General features: G+C 38.7%; 1 protein-coding gene across 3 annotated transcripts in view; it reads right to left on the reverse strand.

Moving 5' to 3' along the window:
• Positions 1 to 26,971, reverse strand: part of PWD (chloroplastidic phosphoglucan, water dikinase (ATGWD3)) — a 133,005-nt gene that overhangs the window by 78,422 nt on the left and 27,612 nt on the right. For all 3 annotated transcript variants that reach the window (XM_089832033.1, XM_089832032.1, XM_089832034.1), the window contains exons 5-7: positions 11,871 to 11,996; positions 11,595 to 11,773; positions 10,693 to 10,777 (exon numbers count right to left, since the gene is read on the reverse strand). In XM_089832033.1, coding sequence (XP_089688159.1) covers positions 10,693 to 10,777; positions 11,595 to 11,773; positions 11,871 to 11,996 — 390 coding nt within the window. The remainder of the gene's footprint in view (positions 1 to 10,692; positions 10,778 to 11,594; positions 11,774 to 11,870; positions 11,997 to 26,971) is intronic.

The following is a 26,971-nucleotide window of genomic DNA, read 5'->3' on the forward strand; positions in this document are numbered from 1 at the left end:
TCTGGTACTATAAGTATTGGTGCAATAGTTAGCTTCTCCTTTAAGTATTCAATTGTTGCTTGACATTTTTCGAACCAGAGATATTTCTTCCACTTCCTTTGCAGTGTAGTGATGGGATGTGCTATCCTAGAAAAGTCTAACAAATTTTCTGTAAAAACCGGCTAAACCCATGAAACTTCTAACCTCTGACACATTCCTTAGTATTGGCCATTCTTTGATTGCCTCAATCTTGGCAAGGTCTACTATTATTCCTTTGGCAAAAATAATATGCCTCAAAAACTAGATCTCCTTCAAATAAAAGGAACACTTAGATAACTTCCCATACAACTTATACTCGTGCAGTCTCTGCAAAACTAACTCGAGTTGTTACTGGTGCTCTTCCTCATTTTGGGAGAAGATGAGAATATCATCGATAAAACCAATACAAACTTGTCTAAGCAATCCTAGAATATACTATTCATGAGATTCACAAAAGTAGGGGCAATAGTCAATCCAAAGGGTAGAACTATCAACTCATAGTGTCCATAGCGGGTTTTAAAAGCAATTTTGTGAATATCTTCTTCTTTAATCTGAAGCTAGTGGTAACCCAATGAAAATGGTGTTGCTCCTCTCGTTTGATCAAATAGATCGTTGATCCTAGAAAATGGATATTTGTTCTTGATGGTGACCTTGTTAAGTACTCTATAGTGTATGTGTAGCCTCATAGTTCTATCATTTTTCTTGATGAATAGCTCTGGGGTTCCCTAAGGCAAAACACTAGGTTGGATGATCTTTTTATCCAATGATTCTTGTAACTCCACTTGTAATTCCATTATTCGGCAGTGGTCATCCTATATGGCACTCTTGATATAGCTTCTGCTCTAGGTATCAAGTCTATGGTAAAATTAAATACCCTGGAAGGGGGTAAGCCAGGTAGTTCCTGTGCAAACACATCCTGATAATTCTTAAGATAAGGGTACTTTTCTTCGAAGGATTTTTTCATTCCTTCTCTAATCTCCCCATCTTCAAAAATGCAATCATCTTGGTATGTGATTTCCAGGGGTTCCCTTAGGTCTTCTATTATTACGGCAAAGATTTCACACCCTTTTCTTCTACACCTCTTAAGTTGCATGGTCGAAATCTAACGAGGTTTTACTTTGTGTAGTATTCCTTTTATGCTCAGAGGGTTTCCCTAGTCATCTAAGCATTCCACTATCTTTGCAAGACAATCTACCTTCGCTCTGTGCTCACGAAGCCAATTTATTCCCATGATAATATTAAAAGACCCTAGAGGTACTGCATACAAATTAACTTCAATAGAGAAATTTGAGAAGTCTACATGAAGCTCAAACAAACATTGATCTACACAATCCACTAGTTTGCATATCAGACAGTCTAGGGGTTGCCATATATCCAGTTTTTTGGAAAAATACTTAGCAATTTGGGGGATATAAAATATTTTGTGGCTCCAGTATCAATTAGTATAGAAAGAGAGTTTCTATAAATCTTACCCTGTGTTTCTATGGGGCCCAATTCTTGCTCTTCTTGGCGGTTATCCAAGGCTACATTAATCTTCTACTAGGAGATGGTTTGTTGAGGAGGTAAGCGTGTTTGCTGGTTGGATATGCCTTTGTTAGCACACTAATTGGCATAATGGTCACCACCACAACTGAAGTAGCCCTTGGTTGGTCCCTTCTTCTCCCTTACTATGTTACCATTGCTACCATTGAAGCTTCCTTTTGATTCCTTGTTATTATTCCCCTTGAAATCAGATTTGTTGTACTTGAAGGTTTTAAAGCTCTTTTTGTGAGCCCCCAATTTAGAACTGGAGATGCTTAGCCTTTCTTTTGTTGTCCCACATGGAATCGTCCTGCCTAACCTTGTGTTCCTGTCGAATGGCCCTTTCAAGGGCTTCTTCCATGGTTCATGGACGTAGCTGCTCCCCCAATTCTATTATTCAGTCCCATGACACATTTCCTAACCTTGAGGTTCCTATCCTACTGATAGGCAAGGGCATATTTCAGTAGTCGGGTGAAGTTTTCCCAGTATCCATGCACTATTAGATCCCCTTGCTTGACATTCCTAAAGTCTAAAAATGTCTAACCGTAAAAGGTTTGGTGTAGCCATCGATTCTTGAAAATAGTGACAAAACTATCCCAAGTGATATGAGTAGTTTTAATGTTTAGTTCTATTTTGGTATTTCCCCACTGAGTAGTTGTTTCCCCAGAAAGGTGATAGATTCCCAAACCGCCTTAGAGGATTCAAACAAACTTTTGATCTCAAAATATTGTTCCATTTCTATTAACCAAGCCTCGGCAGCTTCACCGGGTTCAAATCCTGAAAATCTAGGGGGTTTAATCTTTAGACAAATCACTAACTATCTCCTTTCTCTTTTTCTTTTTTGATGGAGTTATAGGAGGGGAGGAGTGAGTATCCTCCTATCCTTGCCCAAGTTGAGCTGCCAAAGCATTCATTCTTTTCTCCATATTTTCCATCCTGGTTTGTGTATCTTGCAAGACTTGGACTATCAGGTCCATGGAATTCTGAGGAATGGAATTCTGAGGGATGTTCCCACCAGACACCTCATTCTCTAAATTGTTTTCGTTGTTTTCAATAGTGTTTGTTTCCTGAAATTTACAGTTGATTCCTTTATCAATATTATGTTTGCATACACATTTTTATTTAAATGAAAGAGAGAAGATACAATTGTTTACTAAAAACGAAGTTAAATACAAAATGCCATTTGTTCTCATTATTTTTCAGTAAAAAAAAATAGAGATCTTTTGCTTGTTGCCACTGCAACAATGCTTTTTACAAACTTTCCCCTCTTCTGAGGGTACATAGAGATAATTTAACAAAATTTCTTAAGGAAATTGGACACACTACTCCCAGGTATCCTATTTGCTTCCTTCCTTGGGCTTTTCCTACCCTTTACAAGGCATATGATAGATCATAAGTGGATTTGTTTGTTTGGCATTCCAAGTTTGAATAAGTTTGTTTCTCATAATTGTCTTTCTCGTAGGAATCTGCCTAACTCTTTCTTTCTTGATCCAAAGGAAGGCATGAGCTAGACTCACATCATCTTTTGGTTCAGAACAATAGGAGCAATCATATTTTGGCATGTTCTTAATCAAAAAGAAGAATATGGGATGGTGGGGTTTCTTTTAAGGAGTAAATGGGTTTTCATCCTATTCCAATTAACATTACATTTTTAGTTTTCTTGAAAAGACAATGATGAGCCCAAGGTTCAATGTCAAACCCAGAGCTCTAATACTATATGTAACAAGCTATTTAAATATAAATTGTTTATGTAAATGCAAGACAGTTATAACAACTACTTCACATATTCAAATGAAAGAGATCTACAGTTATAATAGATTTAACTAAATCCTAATCAATTGAAAAGAAAGTAACTACTTAACAATATTAACCATCTAAACATATCTTCAACTAGACTTACAAGAACATAAAAATGAAATACCCATTAAAAGACGATAACTTGAACGCAGAACATATGTTTGTCTTGCACAAGTCTTGGCATCTAGTGGAGAGAAGCATTGTCAAGGGCCTAACCTCCCAACTGCAGACCCATAAGTATCCCCACACAATCTCAACTAAGAAAGGCCCTTCCTACTCGAGATTAGGCATGGGACACCTATGTCCTACCACTGAGCATCTTGGTGTTAAGAGTGTCAACTCATAGTCGGCTAGGCTATGAATACCCTTCATAAAACTACCCTTTTGATTGTAAGCAATCGAGACCTCTAGTGATCATAGCAGCAATCATGAGCCACTAATCCTACCCTTGCCAAGGATTTACATTGATACTATGTGCTCAATCACCCACTGCTCGACTTGACGTCAAGAACAGTACCATTTGATCACCATGAGCTGACTTGGTCTATATTTATTTGATTAAGTTCATCAACTATTTATTTTGTTTCTGATTTCTTTCTCTTGCAGGTATAACACACTTATCATTTGTTACCAATCCACACTCTTCATCTTGATCTTATTGATTCGGAAGTCAATGAGATCCTAGTGTAGCTGTCAATATCCTTGAATAATCTTTGTTTATCACAGTCAAAACTTGCTGCAAAGAGGTTCATGGAAATTTTCATAACAGTTTCTTGCCTCTTTGAGTGTGCCTTCTCTTATCTCAAGGGCATATGGATGATGCCCCTATATAAGTATTGCACAAAATTGGAAATCTTTTCAATTTACTTTTAGGTCTAAAAGGAATAATCATAACAGTTACAACAGATAGCTCAGACCCCTTTTTGCATTTACATAAACAATTTAGACTAATGAAATCAATACATCCAATTCGGACCTAGTCCGTCTAACATTTCCCTTCAGATTTCAAGCTAGAATTTCCGAGCCTCATAAAAAAAAAAATGAAAGGTGAAGTACAAAAAGAATGCACGACCTGACTTTGTAATGCAAGGGTACTATTACCCTCAACTACTCATAAGATTCGGAAGTGGTTGGCACAGTTCCTTAACTATGGAATATCAATCCTCTAGCAAACATAGGTATGATGACAACCTCTAGTGAGCAAATCGTAGGTAGGATATATAATCCTCAAAGGGACAATCAGCGTTATGAAACAATTCAACAGTATGAATGTCAGTCACAATTGTGAGTCCACAATACTTATGATTGCAATTAATCATATGATACAATTGCAAAGTGGATGCAATTGAAGGTGAGAATTAATGGCACTATTAATGCAACTTGCAAATGACAATGGAATCATAGATAGCAATTAAGAATGAAATCACCAATAAGTAGTGTGTTTGTTGGTTAGAATGCAATCGCAAGTATAGAGTTTGGCTCACTATTTCATACGCATGCTCGGTTATGAGCAAGATGAAGAAAGGTGGCTATAAAATGAGTTACGTTCAAGAGCCATTAATAGAGCCAATAATACATATGGCTAATACATGAACATCAAATAGGCCACTGGAAATTATAAAGGCCCGATGAAGAATATAAAAAAAATATGGCCGCTGAAAAATATATAAAGCATCATTGGCACAAAATAATAAAATTATAACATTGCCCAGATGTGGAGTCATAAATTGCTCTCAATGTGTTAATATAAGAATACCATCTTGTATGTACCTTTACTCGTATATGTACGTAATATTCTAAATATATGTACTCATGTATAAATCATATTTTAAGTATAGACGTTCATGAACGTTAGATTTGAATTTACACACATATACATATATATGTATGTACGTGTACATGTAGGTACCATGGATCATTATATTAAGTCATGTCAATCATTACAGAAAGCTCTAAGATCATCCCAAATTATAAAGGTAACAATTTGTTCTTAGCTTGATTATTTTATTATCTTATTAGGTGCATTGACCAGGTAACTTATGGTGATCACTTCGTAAACCCTTGCTTGTCTAGTCCAGTTTTCCCTTGACCAAGGTGGTTTAGGACCCATACCTGTTAGCTCAATGGTAGGTGGTGCCCTTATGCCCTTTTCTTTTCTAGCAATGTTCCCCTCTTCGTCGTGTTCTTGCAAAGGAAGTTTTATCAAGGTAATAACATATTTCCAAATTGTTAAATCAAATCAAATAATCATATTAGCTAATCCACTTGCCATTCATATAACATCATAACGAAAGCCATTATTTCAATTTCTCAAGAAACATAACAATTAAACAACTCACATGAAACCATAACGAACAACTAGCACTTCATTTTCACAAGAAATCAAAGATAAATAGCAATTACCAACCAACTAAATTTCATTTGAAGTTTCAATGGCTATAACGAACATTTTAATTTAAGCAAAAATTTGGGATGTGGCACTTCTTATGAGGAATTTGGGCCTTGTGCCTTGACCCAATCTTTTAACAAATACACTAAACTATCCACAAAAACCAAAAACTTTTCGGATATGTCGATGACTAGAACAGAAACTCTTTGAAACTCCATAATATATTCCCCAATCGATCCACTTTTCCTGACTTAGGTTAATTCTTTATAATGTAGTTATGGATCTTTATTATCAAACCTCTCTATCAACTTTTTTGTGAATTCTATAGAGGATGTAATTTTGGAATGTACCATAGTAGCTATCCCATGATGTCATTCACAAGCTACTCCATCCAAATGGAGTGCAGCATATTCTATGGCCTCCTCCCCTATCACCGGATTTAATTGATGATGGGTTTCTAGTTTTTGAGCCCATGTCCTTTCTATGGTCTTGTTTGTCCCATCAAAGTATGGAATATTCATCTTTCCCACCTTTCTTCTAAGTTTTGAATGTCTGTATTTTTAACCTTTTCAAGGTAGATGCTTCATCCTCAGTCCATGTATTCCATAAGGACATCTCAACTTGAAAAATGCTATAAATCCAATCTTGTCTGAATTGGTCTTGCAAATCTAATAGTGTTGGTTCAGCTTCCTCTAGTTGCTCACTCTTGAAAGGCAAATTAGGGATATCAAATCTGGAATATGTGGTGTTTTCACTCTTTGGACTCCCATTTTCCAATTGCCCATATTGTCTGCTTTTACCACCATTTTCATTGTTGGAGATGTTTATCATTGTGTGTGTTAACATATCCAATAATTGTGCTAATTTTTTCTGTCTCTTTGCTCCGCAAAAAGCTGGTCCATTTTTTTTGTTAAGGTCTCCTTTGCCCAAGTCTAAGTCTTGCTTACTCTTGGAGCTTTGTCCAAATCTTCTGCGGGAGCAAGTCCTAAGTTCTTTTTCACTCATCAACTTCATGGGATGGCAAGAATCTAAGCTCTGATTGTGATGCCCCCCATCTAGAACCTGATTAAGTAATGAATCACAATAGTACTACATAAACAAATGAAAATAATAATATAATATACTATTAGAATTATTTAGTATATTATTAATATAATCAACAATTAACCATATATATAACCATAATAAAAATACTACATTTATATATTATATATTATTTGCTATTATAATAAAGAATAAAGAATACAATAAATCAAGTATTAAATATTTTCTTGATATAAAAATAAAATATTATATAATGTATATTATACATTATATCAAACATTAAGATTGACACATCATAATAAATATTATTATAATGCCAAAGATAGTGAAAATTATAGTCATCAAAATAAATAATCAACTAAATGTAATAGTTGTGACCTTTGGAGAAAGACACATCCTTCTCCCTCGCTGCACAGATATAAAGGATAATTATCTGAGACTGAAAATGGAAGATATACACATCCAATCAGTTTTTTGAAAAATCAATGATTCCTAACATGGGATTCAGAGAATAAGTTACTCATTGAAAGAAACAAACATAGCATCAAAACTGTACTGCCGTCAAAGGCTAGGAGAGCACCATTGAATTGAACATCAATTACATGCACTTGCCTTTTACCTATTGTTAAAGACAAATTGATTGGAAGACGTGTTTACTACTGAGATACCTCATACAAATGGGTATTGACTAAGTAAAAGCATACGATAGCTGAGATTAAACAAACAGAATTGGAGAATCTACGATCTGCACATTGTAAACTCCTCTCTTATATATATTTTCGGTATTACCTTTGAGGAAAGCATTAAGACATACTCCATAAAAGTACAAAGAAGAGAAATACATCAAAACATGCTCCAGAGAGCATCAGTAATATAAGTTGACATGTATCTAAGTCAGCCAAGGGTGTACACAGTGAAACATATGCAGGAAGAAGACGAAATAGATCCAGGGAATCAGCATCAAATAAGAAATCCTTTCCAATAACAATAGATGGAGAACATTCAACATTTTATATTAAAAGATTTTCCTTGATTAGTAACAGCAATCACCAAATAACAAGCAAGGGATGGAGAATTCCAATGGAGAGGATTGGAAGTATACAGTGGAAGGAAGAGAACACAATAGAATACAGTGAATCAACACAGAGAGTATACAGCATTAAGCAGCCGTCAGTATCAAAGAATTACATGCTGAAGATCAGTTGATTGAGATCGACTACCTTATCATCTCATATTCAAGCTGGCATAAGATATATCGGATTAGATATAGATATATAAAATTTGCTTCCATTATTAAGAGGATTGCCTATAAACCATACAGAGGAATTGTTAGAAGTTTTAGAAACAAAAATAAGAGGAGATTCCTAACCATTATATTGGTACTGACTTGAAAATTATATCTAGATAAAATTGACATAACATTGGTCCAGCTTTCATTGTCTATTTTACTCAAAAAGGATATTAGAATATAAACAATTTGCAAATTATATTCTACACACTCATTATCACAAAATTAAAGAGCAAGTATAATAGATAAAAAGGAACGTTACAGTGGAACTGTAAGAATTTGGTGCAAAAATCTTAAGAAATATAGCACAGGACATTACCAAAAAAATTAAGAAATCTTAGGAAATCTAACATATCCAATTATTGTGCTAATTTTTTTTGTGTCTTTTTGCTCTGCAAAGAATTGGTCCATTTTTATTTTTGTTAAGGTCTCCTTTGCCCAAGTCTTGCTTGCCCTTGGAGCTTTGTCCACATCTTTTGCAGGGGCAAGTCCTAAGTTCTTTCTCACTCATCAACTTCATGGGATGGTAAGAATCTAAACTCGGATACCACTTGTAACATCCCCTTTCTAGCTATCTCTAACACTTGCTCTCTTAGATAATTGGACTTGGACTTAGTAAAGGAGAGATTTTATGAGATTATAACTGCTATTTCTAATGTAAACAATATATATATGTGCAAATGATATGGATATCAATATATTAATAGCAATGTCTGATATACTGGTATGAGATGCTATGTATAAGATGTTCTCTATCACTTATATCAACAGTCCACTTATGTTATATCTGATGTAAACAATAGGAATATGCAATCAATAGTGTTGCTTTCAGCAATGGCTGCAATATCTCATATGTCAATGTTATATATTAGTGCGAGAAGTGATGCGTGCTATCTCAGATTATCAATGTGATGTTTGCACTCAACAGTGAATGACGTGTTTGATGTATGATCCTTAATCTCTGAAATCCCGTATAGATGATGTCTCTGATCTGCTCTATATGCCTGTACCAAGCAATCCCGATTGGCAATTCGCTCTAAATAGAACAGATCTGATGAGGATAAATGAATAAGAGATAAGGTACTTGGTGATGTTAAATTGATCGTCCTCCACCAATCTATATATCCTCCTTGGCGATGCATGTGTCTCCATTTCAAGTCTCGTATTAGATCAGTAACTGTTAATTAATAATCGATCTCTTCATTGGATTAATAACTATTAATCATGATCAATCTCTTCATTAGATTGATAACTGTCGTATGGAAATCGCTGATGATGCCGTGCGTCTTCATAGCTGAGTTCAGCATTCTTGCCTTGATCAATACTTCAGTTATCTATTGATCTCTCAACCAACTTATTATTGATCAAGTCAAACATCCTTATTAACATTCAACCAATACCGGTCAATCATCCCTGATGCATATTGATAAGCTACAAATCAATCCGCTATCAATTCTTTGCCTTTCTTAACCCATCATGGATATTATTGTCTTATTGATGATCATTGCTGGGAATCTTATCCCAGGAAACCATCATATTTATAGGACTTCACTGTTTCCTCATTCTTTATTCTCTAAGTATACTAACTTCTAATGATTCTACTAACTGCTACTGATAATGGGGCTCAAGGACTGCCACTCTGTGTCAATGCTTGCATCCTATTATTCTAAATTGGAAGAGTTCAAGAATAAGGATATTACAGATGGCTATGTGCTATAGATGAATTCTTCATTTGGATTAAGTGGTGGTGCCAAATGTATCGAAAATACAAGATTTTCTTCCGAGTATCTAGAATGTTGCTTCTGCAATGGGACCACCGGGTGGGATTACTGAGTAGCTAACTTTAGCTGCCATTTTTTTGCAGAACGATTTTGTTGATGTTTCTCTTACTCTTGGAGTGGATATTGTGTTTTCAATTGCCTTCCATAAAATGTATTTCAATCATTGTTATCTTATCAAAATTTTATTTCTGATTTCATACTGTATTTTATTGGACGCCACGTATTTTGGGGTTTCTTTTTGTGCAAGTGAACTACTCTTAGCTTAAAAGTTTCAATTAACCTTTTTATTACTTTTCATGCAAAAGTTTCTTTTTGTTCACATTGTTGTTTGAAGAGATCTTTTGATTTACATGTTTACTTTGTAAATTATATCTAATAACTAGTCCAGACTATATATTAAAGTTTCTTAACCAACTGTTATAGCATTATATTTGACTCTTTGTATTTAAGTCATAATATTGGAGTGTGAGTTTCATTAAATCCAACCATGGTATATATGAATTTTTCAATTTGTGTTAATCTGAAAAGTGTGTGTTTTCATTAACTGGTATAGGTCGTTTTCTGTATTAGATGTCAAATTTATAAGGGTAAACCGCTTGTCTAGTGTGGAACTGTTAAATCATCATGGGCACTGGTCTAAGAGAAAAATGACAGGCTATTGGTGTTCCCCTCATAATTTGAGGAAGGGTTTCACTTCGCATGTTATTTCATTTTGTCCTGTGCTGAAAGATGCAAATTAAAATTCTAATAGTACAAGTGACAAAAAATGAAATATGGATTTATAAAACCTTTTGACTTTAACAAATAAAATGGAACTAAATAAAATTAAGAGATTTGTGAGCACTATAAAATACCTTTTTGGAATCAAGAAATTCCCTTAAAGTTGACAAACTTTGTTCATCCAACGATGCTTGGATTGATTCAAGCTGTTCAGTAAGACTGCATCACATAACATGGCCAGTTTATGTATTAAATATTACATTCGTACTGAACAAGACACAAAAGCTGCTTAAGAATAAATTGAAAAAGCAAAACTTGTGCATATTCAAACTGTTCAAGTCAAAGATGATCTACAATAGAATTAAGGTGATTAGCTCTGCTTGAAAAGAAGAAAGACACAACAGTGTAGAATCGCTAGTTTTAGTTTCAAAACCTAAGAAAAAATAAAAGAATTCTAAAGCCCTTTTTCTTAGTGCACAATGATTGGCATAGGATCATTTCAACATTCAAATGAACCTAGGATATTGCAGCCATTGCAAATTTTATCTAAATCATAAGTATGTAAACAAGTATAGGAAAACAGTTTTCCTAAGGATTGATAATACTAAAACAACAAACACCAGCAAAAATTCAACATCAAAAGTTGAAAATATGTGTAATGTCCCCTTTTAGGATATTTGTATATTTTGTCATTTTTATGTAATTTTCTTACTTTTAATACAAATGATAAAGTGGAACAGCAAACCAAAAATAAACATAAACTTGATAAAATTAATCACAGACTTGAACAAATCAAATTGAAGGTAAAGCTATGGAAATATAGCAATGATCAGAGGATAACCACTACCAAACCAAATTCAAAGTTTCAGACTAGAGGGGCTCCAAAGCAATTAAAAGTGTGCACTCCAGCAATTAACCAGGTACAGATTCCTATTAAAATGTATCATACGGCAGTACAGATATTATGCTTTTCATTCTCACAAGCAACATTATTCCATGCTCATATCATCTTAACATAGTGCAGGCAAGTAACAACCTTCCAGCATTAAAAAAATCTTTCAACTCGTTGAAGAATATCTTGAATTGCTCCACAAATGCTTCATTATACTCTCCTGGCTTCCGTGTTATTCTCTTAAGCATTGCCTCTGTTGCAATAAGATCCTCTGGACCAGCGTTACGATGAAGCTTGTTTTGTATTGTATGCTTGATTTCTTGCTGCCAAATATTAATGTCAGTAAAGTAATAGTATTGACAACTTATTGCATACACAGCTGGGAGAATTAAGATAGGGAAGAAACTGGCCAACACCTACCTTTAGGTCATGAGGAATATCATTCCGATGGGCAATATCTCTTATGCGTGTCAACGGAACAGATGCAGTAAATTCTGACTTGAAAGAAGGCAAGCAAGGATGCACCTTCCGAATGACAAGAATTTCCTGCGTGTCACCCAATTGTGTTAAAGTCTCTCTATATCAAATGGTGAAAGAAATACCATAGCAATCAAATTGACAAGATTTTGATTACTAAATAGCATATTAAATTTGAAAGAGAATCTTGAGCCTGCTGCAAAAGCACGCAATTTTTTTGAAGGAGGCAAACATCAAATTAATTTATCTCAAGATTTTTAAACTCCTAAGCTTGAGTGAGTATTTACAAGCAGGCTTAATTTTAATCACCTTTATCTGGTCTGTGAAACTATTTCACAAGAGGCTTTCAAACAAAAGAATTTTTTTAATATTATAGGGATTTGTAAACACTAGCCCATCTTATTTGATTCTACTTCTTCCTAGTTTTACCTTTTATTTTGGGAGTAAGTTCCTCCTGATAAACTTGATCAGGTACATGTACTTTTAATTCCCACTAATATTCCTTGGCCATTCATGACATAAATATAATTTCTTTCCTTCAAAAAGGTAAAAGGGGTTAGCTCATTTTCAACACTTCCATGTTAGAAATTTTGAATGGAGAATGCAGTTGCATAGTTAAAGATTTTTTGTGGATATTGATGCATTAGAATAGGATCGGGTCAAATATCTTGGTGGTCCATGTGATCATTTTGAGTTTTTGGAGATTTTCAACTTTTCATTTTGGTGCAAAATTGAGGTAGGAACCTCATATCTTTCTATTTTATCAATCTTTTCAATTCTAGTTGTTTCCAAATGATTCAATGGATTAAAACTAACCTTTTCTTTAAGCAAATCATTTCATTTCATTGTGTTTCAATTTGTTATGAGAGAAATTAGGAAAACGCCATTTTAATAATGTATGCCAAAATTTTAATTGAATGGACATTATGTGGAATTGACTGTGAAAACCTAGTTTTGAGTGGTTAGGAACCAAAAGGATATTTTCAGATTTTCGAGATTTGAACTTTGAAAATTGATTTCTTGAAGGTAATTTCATGGTTGAAAATACTATTACCTGGTTTTTGGGAAGATTGGAAAATCTGTTTAGAAGTGGATTTTTTGGTATTTCTTTATAAATTGTAATGTGGAAAGATGGAAATAGTACATGGAATTTCAAATTGGATAGTTTCGAGTCCCCTAGCATGTGATTATTGAGAAGTGAGAAAGGTGACTATATTGTGAATAATACCATTTTGCTTTGCCTTTTGCATTGTGGATTTTGGATTTATTTCCTTGTTCATGGAAAATGGGATGAGCCTTAGGGTAGGTACTAGAGTGGGTTGACGTAATGGCTCTCAATGTGTCCCCAGCCCAAAGTGCATGCTAACAATCATAGTGCTGAGAGCCGTTTAATAAAGTGATAACTAATTTAAACATGGGCAATAAACTAATCAAGATAATTGGATGCCCCTTGCATGCCTTGAGTGCTTGTATAGGCTAAGTATGACTTGGGAAGACCTGCCCACTCATGGAGTGTTGGATCAGGTACTATCAAGTACGTCTCATTCGTATGAGTGTTATGATCCCCCTAAAACCATCCCTTCGTGCTCACATGATGAAACTCCCTAACTAGCCCTCTAGCATTTAGATCCTAGTACTTTGAGTATTACCCATGAGATGTCTTCTTTATCATATAAGTGTTTCCTCTATGATCATGTATGGTGTGTAGAAGTATACTTTGTGATTGCTTTTATGCAAGTTTATCTCTCCCTTGTGTATTTTTGGCTTAAGTGTTTGGGTGTGCTATTATCTCCATGAGCCCGCTAAGGTGAACCTATGGGTTCCACATGGTATAGTGGCATGTGTAACCACCATTAGGGATCAGAGATGGATTGGTTCTTCTTTATTTCATATCATGTTTTCAAGTTCTTTTGAGTTCTTGTAACATATATCTTAAGGATGCTTGAGTCCTAAGCAATATAATTGTGTATGTCAAATATTGGACCTTCCTCATGAAGGATATTGTAGTTCAAATAATAATGAATTGGATAAATATAGTCTTTGTGGGTCAGTCTTCTTATTGAGAATGAGTTATCAAGCATTCTTTCCTTAGTCTTCAATGTTGCACTATGGTTAATGAGTAGGAATCTTTCTTTAGGCTTTAAAATGAACTTAAGTGTGTCTTTTGAATTGCAAATTTTCTATTATTAATTTTTTGTAGCCAAGTTGGATTTGAAGAAAGGCACTAGTTGTATGTAATCCAAACTTTCTTGTCGCTAGATAGATTTCTTCCTTTATGCAATCTACATAACGTTGGACTATGCTTTTTAAAAACAATCAAGATTGGCAAGTAAAAATTAAGCGTAGCTAATGTGTGTCTAGCAACTCAAGTTCATATGCAATGCACTTAGTAATTCAATATCATATTTGAGTTGATGGATATTTTTAGAAGTTGGACTTTCTTACCTACCTATGTACAGTGTCACATGTTTGAGTTGATAACAAGACACTTTTTAACACGGCTCTTCAAAAACAAGTAAATATTTAGGGCAAAATTAAAATTCTCTCTAAAGTCCATGGAACATGATTATTATGCTTTCTATTCAACACCAGTTTCCCAAAAATATTACAAATGATATCTTTGTAGCTTGGAAACCATGGGTGAAAAGGCGGATCCTAGTAGCTTCTTAGGTTCAAGCCAAATTCAGAAGAATTATTAATCAATATATGCAACACAGTGTGAGTTGGTTTAAGGCATTATAATACTATGTTTTCAAACAACGATAGTTGCATAATTTCATGTATAACAAGTGAATACTATCTAGAACAATAATTTTTGTGTAAAAAATGCATTTGCTATGTCCTAATACAAGTAAAAGCTAAAAATAGTAAATATATGCCATCCAAGAAAATCAAAGACTCTCAGACTATACAACAAAATACTTAGATGTATAGTAACTAGCAATTGCACCTTGGTGTACAATGGGTACACCAAAGAGGTGTGTAAAGTCAATTCAGAAAGTCTTTTTTGGTGTACAAATGATGTTATGTGGGGTGAAGGTCTCAATTGAGATGTTACAGTTTCAAATTAGCTACGCATCTAGTTACAAGGATCCAACCATGGCCTAAATGAAATCTATGAATTAACTATTATGTTTGCAAGACGAAGAGAGGGTGAGAGAGGGGGGATGGGGGGCTAAGGAGATAGAGATAGGGATAGACATGGAGATGGAGAGAACTATGGAGAGGAGAGGCAAAACAAAGTGAGCTAGGGAAAGGGATATGTAGATATGGAAGAAATAAATATTTAAAAAGGGAGGAAAGAAGAGGAGAAATGTAAAGGTAACGATATAGAAAGTGATATATACATATAGAGAGACAGGGAGAGTTATAGGGGTAGACAGATGGAGAGGTAAGAAGATAGAAAGAGAAATGGAAGAACAAAATATGGATAGGTAGAGATAGAGAGACATAATGATATACATATAGATGTCTATGAAGAGGGAAAGGGATATAGGGAAACATATAGATGGGAAGAGAGGAAATTGGGGGAGACAGAGCAAGAGAAGAAATGGGGGAAAATAGAGAGTGAAAGAGAGAAAGGGGGAGAGGTAAAGAGAGAGTGGGGGAGGAAAGGATAGATGAAGGGGTAGGGAGGAAGTGAGAGAGAACTAGTGACATATAGTGGTAGAGCAATACCAAGAAGATAATTAGGTTTCGTTACCAATTGGCTCATATCATTCTTGCAATAGGAAGAGAAGGAGAGAAAGAAGAGATAGGGTATAGAGAGGGGGGATAGAGGGGTGTAAGGAGATAGAGATAGAGATGGACATGGGCATGGACATAGACATGGACATGGGGATGGGGATGGGGATGGGGATGGCGATGGGGATGGGGAATGAGGGGGTAACGGATATGGAGAGGACAAAAGTGAGAGATAAAGAGAGTTGAGAGGGATAGGTAGAGACGAGTGATAAAATGTGCAAGGAAGAGATAAAGAGAAGAGAGAGTGTGTTTGTGCACGTACATGCATGCGTGCCTGTGTGTTCCACTACAACATGCAAAATCGAATACTTAGTATGTTCATGTTGATATGCTAAACAATGTATACAGATTGTGTCATCAAATGAGACAGTCCCAAGGTTCCTTCTTATCGTGGACTCCTACACAGTTTGATGATGTGATATGATGGTTATCATAAAGGGACTTACACTGTTTATTCAATGGATATCAACTACTTCAACTTCTTCCAACCCAACAAATTGTGAAGGGAAAGGGTTTAGAAAGCTAGTCTACTCCTAGAATGTGAGAAATTTTGAATGTCTTTGTGACTCTATCAGACTTAGTTTAGCCATCGACATCAACCAAGCTAATACAATCTCCTAGGGTAAATGTAAGATGTTCAAACTACCACCATTCTGTTAACACCATCCATCAATGCATATCAATGTGCAAGCAATAATCTAAGTTCATAAATATGTCATTCGACCACGTAAGGAAAACTTATAGCAAGCAACAAGTCATTTGGTCTAAGTGAGTTCCCCAAAGATGCATCTAAAATATCTCCATTCAACTAAACATTACTTGTAATCACAAATATACTTGAGTGAGGAAAGGCAGAAACCATGCAATACTCCAAAATGATACAAAGATTTCACCATGAAGACCAACAATGAATTAAGAACAATTTTGTATTATCATATCAACAATTTCAACAAGTCTCCTCTCCTAGTCTAATCTAATCTGATGAGTTACAAATTAGAAGGCCCTACACTTCTAGAGTTGTTCAATTACAATGAGGGGCCAACATCAATTTGAGATCAAGGGTCGAGATTAACCATTACAAACCCTAATTAGGTTTGCCACCACTATGATCCAATTACATGAAGGCACCGCCCCATGGGCCAATAAGAAAATTACATTGCTTTCATGGACCAATGAGAAAACAAATTAGGTAGAGACATTAGATGTCTTCCATACATACACTTGGCATAATATAACTAAATGTGCTTGAACATGAGTAACTAGAGCATTTTTATTGGTTGAAGGTGAGTGAGCGTCACCTCAACATCCTATCTCATAGACTTGATCAACTCCTTGGTGATATAAAAATATCTCTTGATACTCAAAATTATCAAGCCTTCAATTGCGATGACATATTCCCAAATTGCTTTATCGTCTCCATCTTCTAAAAATCTTCTCATTGCCATGATTTTGAAGTTGCTTGCACTAAAAAATTGATGTCTCTTTTGATGCCTTGACCTTGATCTTCTTGGAAGTGATGAAGTGTTTCATTTAGCTCATTTTTCAAAGTGAGCTAGGATTTCCAAAGGAAATTCAAGATTATGATTATTTCTTGTCCCCAAATTTGTTCTACGAAATCCACTTTGATAATCTGACCTTGGACCACCTTCTTGTTTGCCTTCTTTGCTAGATGGTTGGCTATTTGCATAATCTTGCTTGAAGACCTTGAGCTTTGTAATTGTTGTTCGGAAAAAGGGTAGTTAGACAATTACCGGTGCGGTGACAGTTGTGTTGTTTCATTGCACCATTTCCTACATTATAAATGTTGCGAACACTTTTGTATTTGGCATCATCATCATTATTAGTGTCATTGTCATTGTATGGAATACCATTGTTGTGTACGGAAACATTTTGATAATGAATTGTACTTTGCATGAGTATCTGTTTTCTTTCTTGTTCGCCATGGGCTGAACATTTGGCATCATTACTAGTTCAAATTCAAGATAGTATGGAAGGTCGAACATAAATGGGAAGAACAGTCCAAGACAACCAGAACACAGATGATGACGGTGAGACAAAAAATTTTGAAGGAGAGCACGAGGTAGTGAAGAATTTTCACATTATGTATTGCATAGGCCTGGAAACCTTCGTATGGAGGGAAGCCACCGAGAACGATGTTACGCCAGATAGTATCTGGGATGATATGCACGCGAGCCCCACCACGAATAAATTTCTAGACCAACTTCCCCATCTGATGGCACAAGCCTACGTGGCACAGAAGAGACGCCGAGAGGAAGAACCGTGAGGAATGTCGTCAGGAGACTTTGAAGAAATTCTATGAGGAATGAGCTGCACGGCGACAGAAAACTGAACCATGAGCCGTTGGGCCGTGGTGTGAAGGGCACTCATAAATCTGTAATTGCATAAGTCAACACATGATGTATGCAGAATAAATAAATAAAAGAGTATTTTGTTTGATTTTCTTTTACAATGGTACTATATGCCAAATGCCCAATCTTTTGAATAAGAATAGGAATTTGAGGGAAGAAATCAATGAAAGACAAATTGTACGTAGGGAAGCCGAATGTCGATGGAGGATAAGACAACTCACCGGGGAACGGACTGAGGGGCAGCTGGAGGAATCACCTAGTGTGGTGGTTGTAGCAGGGTTCACAGGAACCAACGAAGGGTGCCTCAGTTCGTTGGAACGGCGTGAACGGAGCAACGAGGAGTTGCTCGAGGAAACACGGGATCAATTAGCAATGCTTGAGGAGACAAAGGAGCAATTTCTACATTTATCACACACACCACTACAAGAGCAAAGCTGTGAAAAAGTGGGAGAAGAGGCGAGGCCGATAGAGGATACCGGGGCGAAAGGAAGTACCGGAGCGACACTGCACGGTGGTTAGAGTAACCTGCCAGGATCAACTTCTAATAGTTCAATGACACAATCTAGTGGGAATCAACGAACAAGAAGCACAATGTCTAAAAAACAAAAACTCCTGAAGTTCACAGGCGACGGGAAGGAGGATCCCATGCGGCATTGCCATACATGCGAAACAATATGGACGGCCAATTCAGTCACAGATGCGGATGAATGGTTGAATCAATTTTCCGCCAGCCTATGGGGAGTGGCAGTGGATTGGTTCTCCGACATGGACAAAGCAAAGACCTCCATGTGGGATGATTCGAAGAAAGAGTTCCAAGCCGAATTCCGACTGCTCCATGATGATAACGAGGTTGTAGCAAAAATTTGCAACTGCAAACAAGGGAAGAAGGATACGGTTTGAGCCTACAATCGAAGGCTTAAAGATCTTCTTAGCTGAATGGGAACTCAACCGGAAAATGAGTTAAAGAAACATTGGTTTGTAGAATGCCTCCGTGAGGCATTAAGAAGGAAAATGAACATAGTTCCACCCACATCATACACTGACGCATATGATCGTGCCCTAAATCTAGAAAGCGAAAGCAAAACGGCAAAGAAAAAGAAGAGAAGTAAATCGTCATCATTCTCTGAAAGTGATGAATCATCCAACGAGGGAAGCAGTGCCGATAGCGAGGAGGAGCCCAGCAGGAAAGTGCAAGCACTCCAGAAAGACTTGGAGCGGATGCGCAAGGAATTCAAATCAATGATGGGAACGAGTGTGGCCGCATGGAGGAAGGAGAAATTTGGTGCACGGATTGCAAAGAAAAAGGCCATTCAAAGGGAGCGTGCCCGAAGAAGGTAATGTGTGATATCTGTTAGGTCCCAGGGCATTCTACAGAAGAATGTTCGTTCAACATGAGGACTAGAAGCCAACAGATATTATTCACACAAGAATAACCATCCACGTCTAGCACAAACAATGAGACTTGGGGCAATACTAATGCCACATCCGGCGGCTACCAGAACAACCGCCAAGGAGGACGAGGTGGAAATGACAGTAGAAATCAATTTCAATATGACTCGAAAGGGAGCCCATAATCCAATGTCAGGCATGTAACCAGTGGGGCCACTTCGCCAGAGAGTGTCCAAAGAATGACACTCCACAAAAGTTATGTCGATGGTGTGGTCCAAGGGACCACAAAGATGCGAACTGCCCAAAACAAGTAAATCTCATTAACATCGACAAAGAAATGGTTCTAGTCGTTACCCACAACCAGGCTAAACAAGCCACCTATCCTGACCCCCGCACAAAGAAGCAAAGGCTACAGGAGGCACGGGAGGACGTAGAGAAAGCAATGAACGCTGCAAAGGATACGAAAGAGGTTGTTCCCCAACAATCGGAGGGAGAAAATAACTTAGTCAATCGGATTCTACAAATGGAAGTGCCTGTCAGAGTCCAAGATCTATTACAAGTAGTATCGCAACAGAACGGCATTGTTGAATACCCATGCAACCATGGCGGAGACGAAAGGACAACCAACAGCGGAGACGAAAGGACACCCAACGGTACCAGGAGGGTCAACGACAGACCCCATGTTGCTCACAGTAAGCAGCAGCCGACATCCGACAGTGGTCAAGATGGGAATCCTGAGAACTATCCTGACAGACACCATCGTGGATGGTGGGTCCAGGTGAACGTTCTCCCAGAGGAGACGTGGAGGAAATTGGGGAAGCCGCCCCTGTGGCCGTCTATGTTCAACCTACTCGGTGCTGACCAGCAAGGGATAAAACCCCTCAGGACCCTAGTGGCCCAACAAGTAACTATCGGGACGCAGCCATTTGTGCTGGACTTCATAGTAATCCCATTGAAAAAAAAGGGATATGATGCCATTCTGGGAAGAGGATGGTTGGTGGCCGCCAAAGTAAATCATAACTAGAAGAAGACTACCCTGACAACAGAAAGTGGAGGGTGGAAGTTTGCAATTGATCTCTGAACCCAAGTGGTAAGTGAAGAAATGGCCTCGTCGTCGAAGTCTAGATCAGATGAAGAGCACCAAAGAGATGAAGGCAGAATGAATCCGAACAATGAAGGCATCTTAGAATTGGAGAAGTGTTCAGAAAATGAGACAAGTTCACTAAATGGGCTTTTTCATTGGCAGATGGAAGACTATGAACTCTTCCATACGTACATGCTTGGCGTCGAAGAACCCGAAGATGAGGAGGTATTTCCACTACAGTTTGTGGAGTGCAAAGAGGGAGATGTGGAGATCAATGAGAGTCTCGCCCATTGCTTCGAAGGGAAGGAGATAAGATACAAAGAGCCATCCGTAGCAATTACTAATCTTGGAGACGCAAAGAATCCAAGGAACATACTCGTGGGGGACGATTGGAACCCAGTACTAAAGGTCGTGGCATTCAAAAAATTTCTCGAGTACAAAGATGTATTCGCATGGATGTACAAAGATTTAAAGGGAATCCTACCAAAGATGTGTGTCCACCGCATACAGCTGGTACTCAGAGCCATGCCTGTGTGGAAACACCCGTACCAAATGAACAAAAACTACGCAACCCGCGTAGATCAGGAGATACAATGCATGTTGGAGGCCGGCATAATATTCAAGGTTCAAACAAGCGGGTGGGTGTCACCTATTGTGATATCGATGAAGGACGGGATCCAAATCCGAATATGCATGGACTTTTGGTACCTCAATGTGGTCACAATAAAGGATCCCTTTCCGATTCCATTCACCGACACGATTCTGGAGGAAGTGGCTGGACACGAAATGTATTTCTTCATGGATGGATTTTCTAGCTATAACCAAATTTCCATCGCGGAGGAAGACAAACTGAAGACTACTTTTGTGGTGGAGGATGGGGTGTATGCATACAACTGAATGCCCTTTGGATTGTGTAACGCACCCGCCATGTTCCAGAGAATCATTTTGCATATATTTGACAAAATGTCGGTCTGCAACTTCCGCGCCTTTTTGGATGATTGGTCCATTTTCAGTGGACAAGACAACCATTTAAAGGCACTTCAAGAATGTATGGAGAGGTGTCAACGGGCGAGGCTGGCATTAAATCCAAAGAAATGCCGGTTCATGGTTCCTCAGGGAAGACTACTTGGACATATCGTCTGCAAGACAGGACTAAAGACTAACCCAGATAAAGTAAGGGTCATAGTAGAAATGGAAGCCCCAATGGACGTATCTGGAGTCAAGTCCTTTCTTGGGCACATTGGGTATTACAAACGATTTATAAAGAACTATGCCAAAATTGCTCTACCTCTAGACAAGCTGACACAAAAGGGAGAACCATACATTTGGACATCCGAGCAGGAAACCGCCTTCTCAAAACTGAAGAACAGATTGTTGGGAGCGCCCATACTAGCATATCCTAACTGGGACAAGGAGTTCCACGTCCACGTGGACGCATCAAACTTCGCTATTAGTGCGATGTTGGCGCAAACTAGTGATCATGGTCTCAATCACCTAGTGTATTTGCAAGTCGACTATTGTCAAAAGCTGAGAGAAATTATAGTACCACTGAAAGGGAGGCTCTTGGCATGGTGTACTCGATGCAAAAGTTCAGACATTACTTGTTGGCTACACCATTTACCTTTTACGTGGATCACTAGGCGTTGATGTACCTAGTAAACAAACCAATCATCCAAGGCAGAATCAGCAAATGGTTGTTGTTGCTCCAAGAATTTACCTTCACCATCATCGTGCAACCCGGGAAGAGTCATGTCATTGCCGACCAGCCCTCCTGGCTCAAGTCCGAGGAACCACCGAAAGGGGTCAATGACGACTTTCTAGATGCACATCTATTCAAAATCACCATTCTTTCGGAATGGTACAAATCTATTGGAGAGTACCTGTCAACGTCTCAATTTCCAAGAGAGATGCCGCCAGGCGAACGGCAGAAGTTAGTTCTCAGAAGCCGAACGTTTCAATTAATAAATGGTCTTCTCTATAAGATGGGTCCTGATCAAATACTACAGCGATGTATAATGGAGGAAGAAGTGCAAAATGTTCTAAGGGAAGCACATGAAGGACCGGTAGGGGGCCACATGGGACCTGACACAACAGCACGAAAGATTCTGCTTGCCGAGTTATGGCGGCCCACTCTTTACAACGACGCACGGGAATGAGTGTTAAGTTGCGACACATGCCAGAGAGCTGGCAAACCGCTAAAGAGGGACTTCATGTCATTAAACCCATCCCACACCCAGGAGTTGTTTGAACGTTGGGGACTAGACTTCGTGGGTCCCCTGAAGGCGAGTAGGGCTCGGCACTGCCGATACATAGTGGTAGCCACAAAGTATCTAACAAAGTGGGTAGAAGCACGGGCACTACCTGATAATTCTGCAATCAACACAGCCAAGTTCTTGTACAAACAAATCATCACTGGGTACGGCATACCTATTCAGTTGACGAGTGACAGAGGAGGGCACTTCGTCAACCACGTGATTAGATTATTGACAACAGAATTCAAAAAAATTCATTCACTATCAAGTCCCTATTATCCACGGGCCAATGGTCAGGCGGAGGCCACAAATAAAATTCTGGTGGACATCATATACAAATCATATGGCATCAAGCAGGCCGCTTGGGAGAAGCTACCTTTGGTGTTGTGGGCCTACTATACCACATTTAAAGTCACAATGGGACAGACGCTGTTCCAGTTGAGGTTTGGTCAAGAAGCGGTGCTACCGGTAGAATTTATGGTTCCGAGCCTAAGAATTGCAATCGACAATAGACTAGGAGATATGGAGAGTTTGAGAGAATGCCTCTACTAGTTGAACAAACTAGATGAACATAGATTAACAACGCAATGAGTGACAGAAGTGGCACAGACCCATCAAAAAGCGTGGCACGATAAACATTTGAAAAGGACGAGGTTCCAACCAGGCCAACTCGTGCTTCAGTACAACAGCCATAATGAGATAAAACTAGGTAAGTTCAAGGTTAAGTGGCTGGGATCATATAAAGTAAGAGAAGTTGGCGACAACGGATCCATCAAACGATGGACCTTGGATGGGCGCGAGATTCTCGAGGCGATCAATGGATCGAAGATAAAAATCTATCAGGAATGACAAGGAGGTGAAGTAATAATCGCCTAGTTAGACCGAGTTAAAAAATAATAATAAATAAATAATTTTTTAAAAAAAGAAAAAGAAAAGTCTCGCGGATGCAAGGGTGTCCCACGAACGTGTGACCGTGGACAACTATGTCCCATGGCAAGGGTTCCGCGGGCAATGTTTTAACTTCTGCAGGCAGCGTGTGTAAGTCCCGCGGACAAACTTGTAACTCGCACAGACCATGTTATAAGCCCCCGCAAATAGAATGTAATCAATAAATTACTCAGCCGCAACCACGTCAGGTAACAAACCAAGGTTGTAAAGGGAGATCGCAGCCGCGAAGAAGGTAGAGAAGAGAACAAGGGAAAGAGATAGCCACCAAGTGTAGAGCTGCAAGCATAGAGCATTTACTGTGGAGAAGGGCAGTCTGTGGTAATCACTATTAATGCCGGTAAGAAAGCAAAAAGAAGAAGCCAAAAGAAGAATAAGTGTTGGAGGAAAAGAAAGAAGCTACGGAGAGAAATATATTGCAGGCACATTATCTGTGAGAAGACAGACAAGTAGAGGACAGCAACAGCAATCCATGTGGGAATCATTGCCGCCAGAGAATCTTTGTTGCGGGAAACAAAAGAGGAAAAGAGGAGAAACCCTAACCCTTTTTTTGGTACATTAAAAAGACAAAATAAGAAATTGTTACTATGGAATCCACAGGAAAAAGAAAGCAGTGGAAAAACTAGTTAAAAACAAATATGGAAAAAAATGTGAGAGTGTTGGCTTCTGGAATACGAGTTGCAGGGCCAACAACATCCAACAGTAAGAAGCAAAAAGTGCAGGTTGACCTCTCACACCTCACGGTCCAGTTTGAAGGACTAAATGGCAGTGAGTGTCAAAAATGGTGGCAAGAAACTCCAAACACAGAGGTAATTAAACAAATTTTGGTACAAGCGCATGTACATTGGGCAATACAACTTCCAATATTTTCCATTCGGCTGTTTGAATCAATTTTACAAACTATGATAATTAACATTATCAGATTTCCACAATCCATTTGTAAATAATTTGTCTTCTGGATTTGATTGTGTGCGCTTTTTTACCATCAACGTTTCAGATCATACTACATGATCCATCATCAAGATGAGAAAGTACAGGAATAGAGATGTTCAATAAGAACAGCAGAACAAGTACATTTGTTTACAAGCAACACCGTATGACACTTTCCTTCAAATAGAGGGATTTCAGTAGGGTCTTTGGCATTCCTGACCAAGGAGGACCAAAAGTGGAGACCAAGACTCACAAGTTGTCATAGGAACGAAAAGAGTATTGGGTGAAATTAGTAGGCCGCAACCTCACACCAGAGGAAATGGAGTTTGTGGTGAAGGATGGCAAGAGCCGAGGACTGCAGAAAGATTTTATTCAAGAGGGCCACTGGAGGTGTATCACGGATGTAATTAAAAGAAGGTTGACAGGGGCAAGTCGGGCCTCGAATATAGCTTTGCTGCAAATTACATTCATGAAGGGCATCATGAATGGTATCGTGTATGATTGGGCCACGGTCCTCGCCGACAGGATGGAGGAGTTTATGACACTCCAGCACCAGACATTCTTCATGCTGCCAGCAAGTCCACATTTTTTGCCCCTCCCCAGTTGCCAACTTCAGCACACTTGACTGCAACCACTTCGCTCATTCCTCCGTTTGGCCAAAGACATGCGTCGATCGTCATGACTCCACCGCCAACCACAACAGATTTGACTCCATCAACAGCCATGACAGATGTTATTCCACGGACAAGGACAAATGTGATTCCATCAACAGCCACAACAGAGGTTATGCCTTAACAGAGTTTTCACCAGACTCAGTTGCACCAGCAGAGCGAGCCGCAGAGACAGTAGAGTTGCCAGCACCAAAGTCTGAACCTCAAGTTCGATTAGATGTCATTGGCCCTAACGTTGTGGTCACCATCTCTTCCTCTTTGTTGGCCGACACCCAGCCAACCCAGCCAATTTTGCCAACCCAACCAGTTGTGCCAATACAGCCAATTTCACCGGTATAGCCTTCACAGCCCGATGAGAGCATGCAGCCGATGCAAGCAGATCAACCTGAGAAGATTGAGGTGATGGACAGAGCTAGTGCATTCCTACGATAGCAGTTCTGACTCATTCCTGCAGAGGTTGGTCCTTCCATTCAATCCCCGAGGCATGGAGGGGTATCCCCAAGACCAGCTGTCGTTTTAGAGCCACAGCAGGTGGGAGTACCACAGTCTGAAGATGCACTCGGAGAGGAGGCGGCACCGGATGTGGCAGTGGCTACGGCAGGAGAGCCAGAGATGGATAGTGATGGGGACTGGACGCTCGACAGTGTGGCGAAGGAGGACTATGGGTCAAATGAGGATAGATGCAGGGAATACCTCAATGCTATGCGGGTTACAATGGAGAAAAGACGCGTCGTTGCATGCCAGGCTTTGACTCGTAGGAAAGAGTTGCATATAATCCAAGCTTATATTCGGGGAGTTTGTCCTGACTGGTTTCACTCCTGCTTTGAGGACAGGGGATGGCTAGCGGTTGAGACACCAGAGATGTTGGTTGATTGGGCTACAAAGCCTGAGATGGGAACGTGCAACACTCCAACGGAGAAGCTGGAGCACAAGATAGTGGGGTTATATAAAGGCGTCTATTATGCTCAAAGGCGTGCGGAGGCGGACAGGGCATCAAAAAGGATTGCAGCTGAGAAATCTGTGACGGTTGAGAAGGAGACTAGAGAGAAGCTAGCCGCTGACTTGGTTAGCTAGCAGGCAGCATGGGCAGCCGAGCACACAGCGCTTTTGCGAGACAAGGAGATGGCCGAACAAAGACTACAGACGGCCGAGCATGAATTGCAAACAGCTAAGGCCCAGGCTATGGACGTAGCACTTCTTCTGAAGGAAGCAGTAGAGATTAATACGCAGACTCAAAAGGATTTACGTATCCAGACGGATCAAGTGTACGAGTTGCGCTGACAACAGAGCTCTTCAAGGACACAACCTCCTCCCTAGTCTATATTATTTCTATGTTGTATGTTGTTGTCTCCTATTTTGTTAGTTTTTGAAATCGCCAGGAGACAACTTTTCTTTTTTGAGGGGAATGATGTTGTACAAAAAAGGGTAGTTAGATAGTTACCGGTGCAGCGACGGTTGTGTTGTTTCATTGCACCGTTTCGTACATTGTAAATGTTGCGAAAACTTTTGTATTTGGCATCATCATCATTATCAGCGTCATTGTCATTGTATGAAATACCATTGCTGTGTACGAAAACATTTTGATAATAAATAGTAATTTGCATTAAGTATCTGTTTTCTTTCTTGTTTGCCACGGGCTGAACAGTAACATCCACTTTTG

This window comes from Cupressus sempervirens, chromosome 5, assembly GCF_028749045.1.
Source record: "Cupressus sempervirens isolate cs-2001-9-10 chromosome 5, ASM2874904v1, whole genome shotgun sequence".
NCBI lineage: Eukaryota > Viridiplantae > Streptophyta > Pinopsida > Cupressales > Cupressaceae > Cupressus > Cupressus sempervirens.